At 48.7% G+C, this 16823-nt stretch overlaps 1 protein-coding gene across 13 annotated transcripts in view; it reads right to left on the bottom strand.

Annotated features, from left to right (window-relative positions):
• Window positions 1-8425: 8425 nt before the first annotated feature.
• Window positions 8426-16823, bottom strand: part of Plekha6 (pleckstrin homology domain containing A6) — a 141843-nt gene continuing 133445 nt past the window's right edge. For 10 of the 13 annotated variants that reach the window (XM_036202349.1, XM_036202358.1, XM_036202355.1 and 7 more), the window contains 2 exons: window positions 12832-12952; window positions 12116-12179 (listed from right to left, as the gene is read on the bottom strand). In XM_036202349.1, the coding sequence (XP_036058242.1) occupies window positions 12840-12952 (113 nt within the window). In that variant the 3' untranslated portion in view covers window positions 12116-12179; window positions 12832-12839. The other 3 variants (XM_036202352.1, XM_036202350.1, XM_036202353.1) reach the window with 3 other exon arrangements.

The following is a 16823-nucleotide window of genomic DNA, read 5'->3' on the forward strand; positions in this document are numbered from 1 at the left end:
AAAGCTGACCCACTCTTCCCAGGCAGTGGGCTGCTGTCTCCCTACTCCCACAAAGAAGTAGGGATGTTTGGAGTGAGGATACAGACCCAGGGCCACAGAAGACCTTGAGGGTTTGGGGAGATGTCTGAACAGGCAGAGGAATCCCAGTTTTCAGAACTATGGGCTCAGCCTGCCTTGTGAACTTCCTTCTGATGGCCTGAGTGCCTGGGCTGGCCCCACCCTCTACAAGGCAGAGGTCACACTTGCCCTGACTCTGGTCCTTTGAGGATGCCAATACAGCAGCTTCCAACTGCTGGTTCCAGAGGTCACATCTGTAGATCCCAACGGAAGAGCCCAGTTGGGAAGAGCACGTGTTCACTCACCCTAGCAGGGACTCCCTCTATAGCCCCACTTGCGCCCACCCCCAGCCACGCCTATCACTCTGCCACTCGGTGATGGAGATCATGCTTCAGTCCACTGGGGGGGCCTTCCTGATCAGCTGGCTGGTAGTGAGCCCAGAGGACTGATCCTGGGCATGTTCCTGGGAAGCTGACCCTTGGCAACAGTGAAGGAGCCTCTGGTAAATCATTAACTCTGTCCTTCCACTTCCCCACACAAATGGCTACTTAAAGACACAGGCCTGTTGTGAACTAACATTCATAAGGCCCTTTCTGGCCCACCTCCTCTGAACAGCTTGGACTGGATATGGAAAGGCGAGGGTCTAGGCATGCCTGGGTTTTCTCACTGGTTTTGGTAGAGAGTATAGGAAGAATTGGAATGGTGCCCCACCCTTTTGCTTTTTTTTTAGACAAAGTCTCTACTCGCTAGTCTGGAACTCACTATGGAGACCAGGCTGGCCTTAAATTCATAGAGATCTACTTGCCTTGGCCTCCCATGTGCCACCACACCCAGCCTGGCTCCTCTCTTTGAAATTGTGCTAGTCATTGTTTTTGTTTTTTGTTTTTGTTATTGTTGTTTTGGGGCTTTGTTTGTTTGTTTTTGCTTTGTGCTAGTACATATGAGAAATGCTAGGGACCCAGACTCATCTAAGTAAAACCTATAGCATACCTAAGGGGAGTCAGGTTTATACAGCAAGAGTATAGGTGCCACACAGAATTGGGCAGCAGAGACTCCAATTTCCTTTCCCCAACAGAGCCCTGAGGGATGGCGAGGTTGAGCTGGTGGAGACCTGGTCTTAGGAAAAGACTGGACAGTTAGGTAACCTGTGCCAGTCCACTCTGCAGCTGGGCAGACATGGGTACATCCTTCCTTGCTCTGTGAGCCTCAAGAAGAGGCAGATGGGGGCCTCAAGGGCTAGCTCAGCAGTTAAGAACACTTGCTGATCCTGAAGGGACCCAAGTTTGGTTCCCAGCATCTACATGGTGACTCACAGCCTTCTGAAATCCAGCGGATCCAAGTCTCCATTCTGGTCTCAGCAGGCACAGGTAGGCATGCAGTACACATACATATATACATACAAACACTTATACACATGAGATACGTTTTAAAACAAGAGAAGAGGCAGATGGTTTCTGATAACCTTTGCCCCATTTTAAAGGGAGCTGGGGTGAGCTCTCCTTTACAATGTGCCCCTGATCCCAACATGAAGCTCGCAGATGGTATGACTGATAGCCAAATACCATCTGAGAACCCAAAGCCACACTAGAAAGGAACACAAAAATCACCTGTGAGACATGGTGTCTCTCAGTATACAAAAGCTCAGACAAGGACTTAAGGAGATGCATGTGGGGCTGGAGAGATGGCTCAGTGGTTAAGAACACTCCCTGCTCTTCCAGAAGTCCCGGGTTCAGTTCTCAGCACCCACGTCAGGCTGCTTGCAATTGCCTGTAATTCCTTGTGGCATAGACAGAGACAGACATAGACAGATAGATACACTAAATAAATACATAAAATTACAAAAAAAATACAACATGAAGTCTATGAACTTGTACTACTCATAAAGAAATAGAAAACAGAGGTCAAGCTGGGTGTGGTGGTACCCACCTTTAATCCCATCACTCAGGAGGCTGAGGTAGGTTGATCTTTTCTCAAATACAAAAACAAATAACAAATAACCTTAAGTTGTTTCATATAGAAAGGAAAACCCTCATGTACATAAGTAAACAGGTAAAGCGTGGTGGCACAGGTCTGTAATCTTATTCTAACATCAGGAGACTGAGGCAGGAGGAGCTCAGATTTGAGGCCAGCCTGGGCTACACAGTGAGTGTAGGGTCAACCTGTACTATCTAGTAAGATCTTTTCTTCAACCTACCACCCCCAATAGTAGAGCGTAAGCACAAAACTGAAACCTGATACTAGGACCTGTCATTCCAGCTACTCTGTAGGCTACGGCAAGAGGATCACATGTTCAAGGCCTCCTGAGGTTAGAGTTCAAGGTCAGCTTTAACAATTTAATGAGACCATGTCTCAAAATAAAATATTTGAAAAGACTCCTTCTCCAGGGTCTAGCCTGGGAAATATAGTCTTCACTTTGCATCAAGGAAACTTATCTTTGCAACAGATGGAGACTGTTGCAGAAAGCCACAACCAATCAAATGCAGAGTTGTGGAGTCCAGTCCCAGTGGATATATCTACAAAACAACTCCCAAACCTTAAGGCTCAGAGAACATTTTGGAGTCGGAGGGTGGTGGTGGTGTAAGAGAGTTTGCTATGATTGTGTCTTCTAGGAAATGTCAGAAGACACCCATAAAGTCTCACCAACATCACTGCCCCCAAATGAGCTGAACAAGGACAGCAACAATAGACACACTAATATGGATGGAGGGGGAAAGGCCAGAAGGCCTCAACCCCACACAAAGAGCTACAGGCAACTCAGAAGTGCTGAGAACAGGAGACAGAGTCTTTGCCAGGGAAGAGCACACACCAAATGGTCAGCTCTGAAACACACAAGTAACAGTATACAGAGCTCTGAAACACACAAGTAACAGTATACAGACTGAGCAGGTTGTTCTTATGTGTTTAGGAGTGAGTGAGTGAGTGTGTGTGTGTGTGTGTGTGTGTGTGTGTGTGTGTGTGTGTATAGCAACAGTTATTGAAAAAAGATCATGAATTTGAAAAAGAGCAAGGAGGGGATCATGGGAGTATTTGGAGGGAGGAAAGGAAAGGTGGGGTGGGGATGATGTAATTGTAATCCCAAAATATACATATATATGTGTGTGTGTGTGTGTGTGTGTGTGTGTGTGTGTGTATGGCTAGATCCAGGACTGTAGAAGTGGCTCAGCAGTTAAGGGCACTGACTGCTCTCCCAGAGGACCTGGGTTCAATTCCCAGCACTCACATGGTGACCCACAACTGTCTGTAACTCCAGTTCTAGGGGATCCAATATTCTTTTCAGGCTTCTGTGCATTGCATACACATGATCCACAGACATACACACATACAAAACTCTCATTCGCATAAAATAATAAAAATTTAAAAATCAATTATAAACAGCTGGATCTATGAATCACACAGTGGTAGACTGCTTGCCTGACATGCCCAGGGCTCTAGATTCGGTTCCCCAGTACTGCGAACGAAGAAACCCACAAAATATCTATGTCAGATAATAAGAGAACCCAGGTCACTTATATCTAACATGAGGAACAGGGAAGTGACCCTGAATGGAAAAGAGGGGTACATCAGAGACAAAGCAGGGTGAAGAAGCATGTGGAGCCTGCTGGGACTGGGCTGTGTGAGGTCATTGTCACAACGCCAAGGGCCTTGGGATGGATCCCAGACACATCTGGCATGAAATGCCATCCCCCCCCCCCCCCCCGGTGGATTTAAATGGCCTCACTAGATCTCCATTTCCAAAGATCAACGGAAAACCATGAGTGGACTGAGAAAAAGTAATCACAAGTGGGTCCTGGGGACAGTGTCAGAGAAAGAGAAGAAAACCGACATTGACGCAGAACTTCAAACATTTTAGGAACCAGCTGGAAAGATGGTTCAGCAGATAAGGGCGCTGTGGAACCCTCGTAAAGTCAGAAGGAGAGAACAGACTCCACAAAATTGTCTGACCTCTGCACACAACAGAAAATTTAAAAATTAAGGGAAATGTCAGGCAGTGGCGTCCACCTTTAATCCCAGCACTCGGGAGGCTGAGGCAGGTGGGTCTCTGTGAGTTTGAGGCCAGCCTAGACTACATGTTCCAGGACAGCCATGCCTTCAAACACCAAAAAACAAAACCAATAAATACATATGTAAATTAAACAAAGAAACAAATAAATAAGGGTAAATATAAAGAATGGCAAAAATGTGAAATGAAATTATTATTATTTTTTTTTTTTAGTAATTTTTGTTTTTTGAGACAGGTTCTCACTATATAGCACTGGCTGTACTCAAACTTGATATGTAGACCGGGCTGACCTGGAACTCACAGCGGTCCTCCAGCCTCTGCCTCCTGAGTGCTGGGATTAAGGAGTGTGCCACCATGCCTAGCTTTTTTTTTTTTTTTAAACATAATTGTTTTGTTTGTTTGTTTGTTTGTTTGTTTGTTTTGGTTTTTCAAGACAGGGTTTCTCTGTAGTTTTGGAGGCTGTCCTGGAACTCGCTTTGTAGACCAGGCTGGCCTCAAACTCACTGAGATTCACCTGCTTCTGCCTCCTGAGTGCTGGGATTAAAGGCGTGTGCCACCACCGCCTGGCTACATAATTGTTTTTAATTAAGTGTATGCCCTTGGGTGTGCCTATGTGTGCACGCGACTGCAGGTACCCATGGAACAGGATGCTGTGGAGCTGGCATTGTGAGCTGTCTGATGTGGATGCTAGGAACCAAATCCGGGTCCTCTGAAAGAGCAGTATGCACTTTGACCCACTGAGCAGTCTTCTAGAGCCCCTGAAATAATTTCCCAAAGCTTTTGCTATGCGACCTCAGTTTAAGGGGGCACTTAGTGATTCGTGGGTGCTGGCTCACCTCTGGCAGACACTCGCAGCTGGTTTCTTTGCTCTTCAGCAACACAGCTTTGAAAGAACCCTCAGTTGTATGAACTGTTATAATACGTGTATGGCCAACACGCAGAACGGGTTATCTGATAATTCTGAGACTATGTCATATTCTGCTTCATAGTCACCATAACCTTGCCGAGCTGTTGAGGAAACTTATTCTCAAAAGCTTAAAACCTCACACAAACTTTTCAGCAGTATGATGAACTGACGTAGGGTGAGCTTATACAAGAAGTGCGTTTTGGTCCAGGCATGCACTCTAAAGTGGTTTTCGGAGGAACTGGGGCAAGTCTTGTTTTGGAAGTCTGTTCTGCGCTGTGCAGCAATTAAAAGATAGCTGGAGTTTTGCCGCCCATTCTTTAGAAAACCCAAGGCTCTCTTGCAAATCTTCTAAACAGCCACTAGGGGGGAGTATGGCAGTCATTAAAACCCATGAGCTCTAATGTCAGGAGACCTTAGACTTTCTATTTAAAATTTCTGTGCCTCAGTTTCTTGGCTCAGAATAGTACCTACCATGTTGGGGTTATCATGAACATTACTGAGTAGCTATATACCTGTGCATAGCGGGTACCTGTCCCACAGTAAGCACTTAATGAGTTGTTGCTATTAATATTCTAATACTTATATTAATTACTGTTGCTGTTATTAGTCTTCTATTAATAGGCTGTTATACCTAAAAATTGTGGTAATAAACTGCTCCCCAAAGGTATCAGACATCAGCTAGGAATATTATCTGTCATCATTCCCATCACAGACCGCTGGGGACCTGGGACAAGTGAACTCTGAACTGCACTTTCCCTGGTACGATTTTCCAGACACTGGAGCTGGATGTCCACAGTCTACCCTCCTGGGGAGGGCATTTCACAAGGGCAACCCTAGGAAGGAGTCTGGCCACAGAAGGCCAGGCTGTTCCTCAGCCTGTGGCTGTCTTCTCCACTAGGCACCGCAGGGAAACAGTGATGCACTTACTCTCTGGGGCTACAGACCTATAACTGAGCAGGAGAGGAACCCCCCCTGCAGGTAGCTCAGGGACATTCTCAATGTGACCACGCCACTCAGTCATGACTGTAAATTAATTCAAGTTTTCAAAGTGCCTTTTCATCCACTTTTTCATTTTTCCTTTTTTCTCAAGAACTTCTTAGGAATAGTCACTGTCGTCAGATGAGGACCCGAGGTTGCAGAATCTAGTCACCTGTCCAGATCTTTGTGCCAAGAACACCTCAGCACCGCACCACAGAGGCGCTAGACCAGTGGTTCTCAACATGTGGGTCGTGAGCCTTTTGGAACTTGACCGACCCTTTTCACAAGACCATCAGAAAACATATATATTTACATTACAATTAATAACAGTGGCAAAATTACAGCTATGAAGTAGCAATGAAATAATTTTACTGTTGGGGGGGGGTCACCACAACATGAGGAACTGCATTAAAGGGTCACAGCATTAGGAAGGTTGAGAACCACTGGTCTAGAGAGATCAAGGGGATAGGCTAACAGGGTCTGGAGCCTGCATGACCCACCATGCCTAAGAAATAAACAATCACGGGGTTGGGGATTTAGCTCAGTGGTAGAGCGCTTGCCTAGCAAGTGCAAAGCCCTGGGTTCGATCCTCAGCTCCACATACAAAAAAAAAAAGAAAAAAAGAAAGAAAGAAAGAAAGAAAGAAAGAAAGAAAGAAAGAAAGAAAAGAAAAAGAAATAAACAATCACATACACAGTTCCAGAGTAGCACTCTGCAAGGGCATGCTACAGAGGCTTTTGTTCTGTTTCCTGACTGCCCCTCTTTACACACCCAACCTGGCTTGGGTGGAGGGTTCATCTGAGCAAGAGGGAGGAGGCTGCTCCTGGAAACTGCTGGCACCTTCATCCCATGAGAGAGGCCGATCTTGCCAGTGATACTAGGTGGAACTTCATGACTGCAGAGTTCCCAGCAGGTGCCTGTCACTGGCTCTGGTCTAATGGGGGTTGCAGATGGAGGCTCAGAGTCCAGAAAGTGACCAGCTCTCCTGTGCACACCCATCTCCTTGGAGGGGTTTTCCTTTCAGTCTGAATTTTTAAAAAAAGATTTAGTGAGGGGTGTGTGTGTGTGTGTGTGTGTGTGCCTGCAGAGGCTAGAGGAGAGCACTAGATCCCCTGAAGGTGGAGTTATGGGCCATTGTGAGCCACCTGATGTGGGTGCTGAAAATATAACTCGGGTCTTCTGGAGGAACAACTTTTAAACTATGGAGTTATCACTCCTGTCCTTTTTTAAAAATTTTATTTAAAAACAAATCTTAAAGACTTATTTTTATTTTAGTGTGTATTTTGCTTGTATGTGTGAGCACTGCAGGCATGCTTGGTGCTTATGGAGGCTAGAAGGAAGAGAGCTTTGGATTCTTTGGAACTGGAGTTACAGACAATTGTGAGCTGCCATGTGGGTGCTGAGAATTGAACCCGGGTCCTCTGCAAGAATAGCAAGTGTTTATAACCACTGAGCCATCCCTCCAGCTCCATGAACTTTTCTTTTATTGTTTTGTTTTGTTCTGGAGACAGGGTCTTGCTATGTAGGCTGACCTCCAACTCATGATCTCCTGCCTCAGTTTTCCAATTGCTGTGTTGCTAAGTGTGTGCTACTTCACCTGCCCAAAGGTGTCTGTCTACCTTAAGCCCATGTTTGCTCCCAACTCTTTCTGATTCACAGATAATACCAGCTCTCCTGAGGACGTCACCCACCTATAGTACCTGTTAAAAAGAATATCCCTACTCAGGCTATAGGGATGAGAACAGGGTATGACAGCTTTAAAGGTAACTGCCTGGTTTGTTTGTTTTGAAGACAGGGTCTCTCTATGTAGCCCAGGTTGGCCTGGAATTTCCTATTCTCCCAGCTCTGCTTCCATGTGCTGGGATCACAGGTATGCATCATGCTCAGCTTCAGTTGGCTTCTTGAGCCGCTCCTCACCCAAGATTTCCAGTGGAGAAGGTCTAGTAGATTCCTTCACACTCAGCAAATGCCAAAGGGCTTAGCTTAGAGAACTATCAACTTAGTCCCCATCAGCCACCACCACCACCACCACCAACACACACACACACACACACACACACACACACACACACACACACACCTCCATGCCCTAAAACAGCCATAAAGTACTGGGCAGCAACTGAGAAAGGTTGGGATCTTTTTTTCTGCTATGATCCTACCATCCATGTCAGAGCAGACCAAGGAAAGCACCTGTAGAGCACCTGATACTTCCATTACACAAACCTCAGTCTGATGAGGTTAGCCGGCCACCACCCCAGCTCCAGGCTGAAGGCACTCACTCTACAGTGTACTCTGAATACGATGACGACGTGCTTTGGAAGGAAGCTGAGAAGCGCAGGCCAGCGGGTGACAGGGAAGAGCTGTCACCGGTGTTGTGCCTGTCCCAGCCCTGCTTCCTTTTCCCATCTAGTCTAATCTGTGGACCCTGAGGGCAGGGCAGCAAAAGGCCGACAGCAGGCACGCGGAGAAGGACACACACACCATAGGTACAAACCAGTCGTTTTATTTCCGGTATTGGTTTATACAAACTTGCAGGATACAAATGCACAGCTCATTGGGGTTCTTGAGTACCTAATCTAGTAAAATTGCCACCGACAGGAGGGAGCAAGCTCTTACCTACCTCAGCCAGGCGCCCCTTCTCCAGGGGACAATGATCGGCTAGACAAATGCTCAGGAGAGGCTACGGTCGTGTGGTCCCAACAGAGACACTGTTCATCTAACCTTAACTTTGTCTAAGGTCACTTTCATACTTAATAAAGACACTGAGATCATAAATGTCCTTGTATGGTTTATTGTCTAACACTAGCAAATCAAATTGGCCCCAAATATATGCATAAATAGATATGTATATATATATTTATATTTATATATAGTATTTTTCCTTAGTTTTAAGAGCTGCCAGGAGGAGGGTGCCTAATGGGGAAGGAAAGGATTCCATCTTGCAGTAGTAGCCCTGCCTCCAAGAACATGCCTTTCATAAAGGCAGGAGAGCAGACCTGCTGCTTGCAAGCTTGCTCCCTCAGAGGCCCTTAAAGTGACAGTAGCAGTATTTGATAGCAGCCTCTTGGTTTTTGGTGGTGGAGGTAACGCATGAATTGGGAAGGCCCTATGTGGGCAGCCAGGACTTTCCCCAGAAGGGTTGCCTAGCCCTAGGCTTATATCTGGGCCCTGCTCATTCATAGCAAGAGACTTGAGGCTGGGAAGAGGGCCAAGAAATGCCAGAGTTGGAGATCCGGTAGGAAAGGCTGGCCAGAAGTGCCGGAAAATTCCCAAACACATCATTTTAGATCTGGGGTGAGGTCTCCATCCTGCCCAAACCCTTGCAAGGCTAGAACCTCTTTGCTCACTTCACCTGTCAGGAAGCAAGTTTGGAAGGCTGAGCTAGCACAGGCCAGAACTCAAGCCCACAGCCTGTCAAAACACGGAGCCTTTCTTCTTGGGAAAGAGTGAGGTGTGACATTGGCTGTGGGGCCCTCCCCAGCCAAGAATGGGGCTGGATGCTAGACCAATGTGCCATAATGACTCCCAGAAAGGAAAGTCCTAGAGGGAAACCAGTGTGGCACAGAGTGGGCTCCAGAGAAAGTGTGTGAGAGGCCTGGGAACTCATAGTATTCACCAAAGAACACAGAGGATCCCAAGCCACTTTCTCTGGGCTTCACCTTGTGACTGATATCCTTCAAACTGGCTAGCATATGCTGCCAGCAACCTGCTGGCCTTTTCTCACAGAGAGATGAGGGGAGGCAGTCCAGGGGCCTGTGTGAGGACTGCATGTCTGCAGTCGTAAACATTTCCTTTAGGAGACCCATATGCCTGACAACCCTTGGGCTGCCTTACAAAGTTGACAGTGAAGTCAAATTCTTAGCCGAGGACTTTCAAAGAAATGTCCTGCTCCCGCAGGATGTATCTGGGATGAGCCTGGGGACCAGCTCTTTACAATGACTGGGTAAAGGGAAGGAAGCCAATGGGGCAGAGGGAGGGCATAGACCCAGACTAGGGACAGCCACCTTGGTCTCCTCACACGTCACCAATCCCTTTCAGACATTGCACATTTTGAAAATAGATCTGTTCTTAAGCAAAAGCACAAAATAGGTCTGCCTTAAAATAAATCTTTCCTTTCTCCTTCTTTGGATCAAAAGGCAGGGGGCGTAGTTTCAACATGCAAAGAATGGCGTGGACGGAAAACAGGCCTGGGCAGGAGTTGAGAAAGGACTGACATCCAGACAAATAGATATAGATGTATATATATATATATTACATGGGTATCTATGACATGATCACTTCCATAAAACATATATTAAGGCATGTAAAGCAACATAAAGAGCCAGCTTTATGAAATATGGGATGAACAGTGGAAGAGGCCCAGACGTTTCTTGGTATTTTATGTGTATTTCTAAAAATACCACTTTTTTTTTTTTTTTTTTTTTTAAAGGAGAGACAAAGACAAGAAAGCCCTAAAAACTCTGTGTCTTGTGGAAGAGGGTATGGGGAGAGAGCTAATCTGGGAGCTACTCCCACCTACCAGTCTTTAAGGAAAAAAGGGCAGGTTTTGGGTGCTTGGGCTGTGTGGATAGGGAATGTCACCGAGGAGCACTCTCCAGGCCTGACAGGGTGCATATGGGTGGAATCCTCTGATCCAGAGTCCCTCAGAAGCAAGACAATCTCCTAAGCACCTAGAACACCAGTACTTGGTACACACAAAGTGCTTGACTAGTATTTGTGAAATGAACCGTCGTCTTTACTTGCACATAAACTAGTAACTGTCCCAACCATGAAGGAGCAGCGATGAATGGACAGGAGATGATGCAGTTATATCTTGGGACCACTGATGCTCAGGCTGAAGTCTTTGGGCAGCAAGTCTGGCAGGGCAGGCCTGGAGACTGGTGTCTGCAGCTGGCCCTCCTTCACTGCTCTATGGCTACATCCACTCAAGGTAGGTGGAATCGAGAAAGACTATACTCTGTTCCCGTCTCTCCCTGTCCTATCCTCCCAGGGTAGCTGGGTTATAAGAAAGCCCAGCCTCCGGTCCTGCTCTGGATGCTTGAGATGAGTAAGGACCCAGAGCCTGGCCTCACATTTAAATCCCCATTCCCTCCTCCCAAAGCTCACCCTCAGCCATCCCACAGTACTCTCTGGGTTTGAATGGGTCAAGAAACTGGCTAGGTAAGGCCCCAAGGCTGACAGACAGACAACAGATAGACAGACAGTAAGACAGTCCTCTCCGCCCATGACCCTAGGAGAGAGACAAACAGCAGGCTTCAACACAGATGGACCATCTCCCAGGCTGTCTCACCCTAACATCCCCCTCTTCCACACCTTCCTACCAAGCACCTCAGCTGGGGCTGACGTGTGCCTGGCAAGTCCTCCTGGGTCACCTGCTCCTGAGGAAGATGTGAAAGTACAGAGGTACAGTCAAGGCCCTCTGCTTGGCACTAACGTAAGGCTCCACTCTAGGGAAGACATTCCTACTCTCCCTTCCCATTTCCCCTCCTTCCTTACATCCCCATTGCTTGTGGAAAGCATCTGGCTTTCCCCCACTTCGGTCTCCAAGCCTCTCTCCTCTTCTGTCTGCTCCCACTTCCAACTTGCCCTCAGACACTGCGCAGACCTGCTGTCCTCTATCCACACCACACCTGACCCCTCCAGGAACCCAGGGGCCACCTCCTGGCGCTCATCATCTTCTCTTTGGCTCAAGCAGGGCAGCTGGTCTCCAGGGAAACCCATCAGCATCACTGTGTCAAAGCCTTGGGCATCGCTGAGGCAGCTGGGACTGAAGAGGGGAAGCCCATGGCAAGAGCTGGCCTCTCACTGTGCTGTGTGTTCCAAGGGGTAGACAGTCTGTCTTGTCCTCACTTCCAGTTCTCACCCATAGCTGAGGGCCTGCTCCCCTCCAGGACACGCTCTCCATCAGGTTATGGTGCAAGAGGGCCTCACAATATCATCCGGAACTGCACTTGAACTCCCTGTGACGGGGCATCAGAGAGGATGACACGTTGGCCTTGCCATCCCAGGTCTTGCCTTAGAACTATGGCATGACAGTGCAGGCTTGGGCAGCAGATGTGGATTTCAAGGCATCCATGCTCCTTTCTGAAGCAAGCCTGGCCCCCAGCCTGGCTCCCTGGGGCATTCCCATGGTGGGTGCAAGGGCAGGAGGCCAGGATGAGGAGCCAGAGTCCCGGATGTGCTATCAGAAGGTGGCTCTGTGGAGCTTCACAGCATTGGCCTCAGCCAGGGCTTGCACTAGAAAAAAGAGAAGCGGGTAAGAAGAGAACACTGGGCTACTGGGACAGGCAGCTTCTCTAGGGCGCAGGAAGCTTCATTACAAAGAGCTGAGGAGCCATCCCTTCCCCACCCTGGAGAGAGCGGAAAGGAGGGGAAGAAGACGGGCTCTTTCCCATTCCTAACACAAACTACATTTGGCCGGGGAGGGAGGAGCAAAGCTAGACTCTAGCACCACCCTCGGCTACATTAGAGTCTGGGGGTGGGGACACCGCTTCTAGGGGCTTCTTAGGGTTCTGTGGCAGGACTGCCATGGATCTCAAGAGATGGAAGCTGGTGAGCAGACGGGAAGTCTAGGGTGGCAGGAGCAGAGGCAGGGGCCAGGGAAATACTTTCCCGAGCAGCAGACAGGTGTGGACTCTGCGCCATTCCCTTCTGCTTGCACAGAAGCAGAGTCATTGGCATCGTCATATCTAAGCAGCAGCATGGCCAGCCACCTGCAGCCAGTCCTGCTCAGAGACATCAGTGGCTGAAGCGGACAAATGGAGGGGGACACTGAGCACGGGGTACCGGGGTGGGGAGAAGCGATGAGAAGGGTGTAGATGACTCAATGGGGGTGAGGGACGCCCCCCCCCCCAGGGGGGTGCATGAAATACAGTAGAAAAGTGCTTACGTCAGAGCTCAGACCCGCATGGTATGGCTGCCGTCGGCGCCCCGTGGGCGTTCAGAGAGGGGGTTGACTGGTGGAGTCGGGGAAGCAGGGGAGGTGGGAGGGCTTGGGGTGGCACATTGCACTGGAAACAGAAATGAACAGGGCGGTGAATAGAGGACCAAGGGTACTGGGGAGGAGACTGGGCACCCAGAGCAAGCGAGGCCACTCCCTGGGCAGGGAGCAAGGCAGGGAGGCAAGCAGAGAGAGGGAGCTTGCTCAAGCAGAGGCAAAGCCGTCTTTATCCCCAGGGTGCCCCGGAGGAGACCTGGACAAACCCAGGCTCTGCTAAGAACCAGGGTGTGATGGTGCATGAGGCTGAACCCCACTCTGGGACAAAGACTCCCTTCCCATCCACACTTGGGAGAGTCATATTCCACCTCGGTGCAGGACAGAATGAAGGGGAGTCACTTCACACCATCTATGGCAGCTTCCCTCATGATAAGGATGAACAGTGCAGTAAAATCACACCAGTCCACAGCGTCGGGTCCCCACTTCATAGTAGGACAGCCAGCTTGATAATCATTTCCAAAGAACATGGCTTCCTGATCTGTCAACTTTGGTGTGATCAAGGGCTCGGATGCAACATCCACGGTCACGAGAGACGCCGCTCTGACCAACCCAGCAGAGAACCTTCAGTCTGCTCGTGAAAAATCACTTTGAACTTTAAAGCGTTGACCTTTGAACTGATGAGATTTTACCCTATCATCATTCTTTCATGGGAAGAACAGCAAAGGGGGACAACAAAGACAACAACATGGAGGGTCCTCTAAGTGGCCACTAGACGCTCGCACATCCTCAGGGTAGCCAAGGCAGAGGATGGCAGAAGGTCCTCGCTTGGGCTCAGAGAAGAACCAGACCTCAGCCATGAGTCACTCTGTATTTCCAAGACGTGACACTAAACTTCCTCGTCCTGGCTCCCCACCCAGGCATCACCTTCTCTGACTTCTGTGGAACACAGGGCCCGTGAGGCTCCTATTATTGCTATGGGCATGTCCCCTGTGTGTTCGTAGCCCAGGTTGCTCAGGTGGATGTGAGATCATGTCTACCTCACATAATGCCATTTGTGCCTGGGATTCTGAAAGCATCACACAGTTACACTCATTTTACACAACTTAAATATGTGTTTGCGCACTTCCAAGCCTCAGTGTTTCCATATGACCCGGCATCCTTGTCACATCATAGGCAAAACCACTCACAAATGCTTTCCAACACATTCATGTGCATGTCCATATCACCAGAGGAGGGGGGTGACTTATGGGCTATGTTCAGACTCAGTCAAAAACCCAGCAAGCAGGCAAGAAGACTCCCTCCCTGGGAAGCCAAACAGATGTTATAACATCTGCCTAATGAGGCTCTTGCAACTGACAGGCAGAGTCCTGTGGAGTCCAGGCATTGTTATTCACAATTCTAATAGGTCTTGACCTATCTGTGTTCTGACCCACAGATTGGAAATGGGGGAGAAGGAGGGGAGTTGAAAGCCCCTGTGTAACTCTAAGAAGGACAAGTGAAGAGAACCCCTTTTATGAAAAGTAGAGATAACATGTAAGTTACAGAGATCACACTTAGTTACAGAGAGAGCCACACAGAGGGTTTACAGCTCCTCGAGGAAATGCCTTCAACAGAAGTCAGGAGCACAAGGATATTGAGAGCAGTAACTGAGGAAGAAAACGGTGGTTATGTGAATGTGCTCCCTTTAAGGAAACAGACGTGCTAAGTATATAGTAAGATTATAGCCACTGAAGCAAGTTAACTTCAAATGTGTAGCAAGTACATATTGGACAGGTGTGGTCCTACAATCTGTATGAACGTCTGCATGCATGAGTAGCCCCATACATTTATGAGTGCATCCATCTCTCACCTTGCACACAGACTTGTTCACAGTGCTACTGAGTGTACACTGTGCACACCATATGGGATAGGCCTCAGCACTCCCGACACACATAAAGCCAGTCACACATAAATATGCACATTTGTAGATATCGTCTCCACCCACATGCTGCACACACACACACACACACACACACACACACACACACACACACACACACATGTGTTCCTATATTTGCCTTCGAACATCCCTTCTACCTACATACCAATCATCTGAACGCACAGAAACACATCTGCAAACATTACCAGATACAGACGCCGTACATAACATCTGCGCCAGGTACACAGATTCAGAAATGCCGCATCTTCTCATGTGATTCACACTGAATCAGCAGGTAGCAGCCAGGTAGACAGACAAGACAGAGTACTCCTCACTGATTATGTTGTCCACGGCACACACACCCTTTTAGCTCTAGCCGCCATGCCTGCTGTTCTTGGGACCTATGCCCAGATGTTCTCCCTCCTCGTGGCCTGGGTATGAACCTACGCCCACACTGCATGTGCCCAGGACCAGTCTTGCTCTGGGGCCTCTGGGCCACGGGCCAATGATAGCAGGGTCAGTGGGCGAGGTCTGAGGTCTGGGCCTACCATAGCCATTTTCTGAATTGTTGGGGGTTTTGGCAGAAGCACAGCGACCATTTGCTTTCAGCACACAGACCCTGAAAATGTAAGCCCAAGCGTCGTCAGGAAAAATTTGATAGGCCCTAAGGTTTGTTTTCATGAAACCTGGACTGTTGGGTAACAGTGGAGAAAGCCAGGTGCGTGGCAGGCCTGAGGGGAGTTTCTAAGCATTGGGTGTGCTGCCCTCTTGAAATAGGAAGTGCCTTTTTGCTCAAAGCATGTGGAATTTTGGTTCAAGTTCAGTTTAGGTTCAAGTCCCACTAGTAACTAAAGTGGAGAAGCCACAGAAGGCCTCCCTGGCCACTGCCAAACTGGTCCGGCTGCCTTAGCTGCAGGAAAGGAGACGGTCCCTCCTGACTCCCGCGCCAGCCCGTGCAGAGCCTGTCCCAGGAGCCCTGCAGCCTACAGTGCGCTCCCAGCCCTTCATCCTGAAGCTCATCATTCCCTAAATGACAGCAGGTTCTCGAGGGTTAACTGATGTCTTCTTGGTTGTGACTTACAACCCTCTGGTTGCAATGTGCCTGTAGAGAGTTAGGGTTCTTCACTGCGGCTCCAGCGCTTACTGATTCAAATAGGTCTACCAGCATCCTGGCATCCCAGCACCGCCATTGTTATGGCACTCGAACCCCAGCACTGAGCAAGGGGCTGCCCTCAGCTGCTTCTGACCCTTGCGCTGTCTGAACTGAAGGTAGGCGTTTTGAATTTTGCCAGCGAGGAAATGGAGGCTCGGAATGCCGTCTGTCACCAATACAAAGCACCATCCCTTCCACGGCCCTCCTGCCTCGTCAGGACAGCCGTAACTGTGGCCTGTGACCTGGCCTCTCTCATTCCTACTGGTCACCTTTCAGCCATGACTGATTTCATGTCATTCCTCCTAACTGTGGTCACCAAAGTTCACTGGTGGCCATGGTGGTGTACACCAATAATCCCAGCACGCAGGGGCCTAAGCAGGAAGATGGAGGGTTCCAGGCCAGGCTGGGCTATATAGCCAGACCCTGTCTCAAAAACAAAACAAAATTAAATGTTCCTACTATGCGGGGATGAGCTAACTACTGCTTTACCTGTCTTCCCACTCCTACAGACTCCCCTTTATTCAAAGGCTGGCTGCATTCCCCTCTTCCGGGATGCTACTCTAGCCTGTGGATGTTAATCCCTGTGACCTCAACACTGTGACATCTAAGTGGGACTCTTGGGTCGGGTGTGAGGTCACTTTCCTCATCTCCTCTTAGTGGATTTGGGAATGGCTCTCAAGTCCTCAGATGTTTTGTCATCTGTCACCTTTCCATGGTTGCTTGCACATAGCAAGGAAGAAAATCAGAAGGAAACCTGAACACCTGGCCTTCTCACCCTGGGAGCAAACACACCTATGCTTCCCAAGGACGCTCCATCCACTTCTCTTCTCCGTGCTTTTCCAGGGGCAGGTGGCTCTGAGTTCCCTGCGGCCT

Source organism: Onychomys torridus, chromosome 11, assembly GCF_903995425.1.
Source record: "Onychomys torridus chromosome 11, mOncTor1.1, whole genome shotgun sequence".
In the NCBI taxonomy this organism is placed as follows: Eukaryota; Metazoa; Chordata; class Mammalia; order Rodentia; family Cricetidae; genus Onychomys; species Onychomys torridus.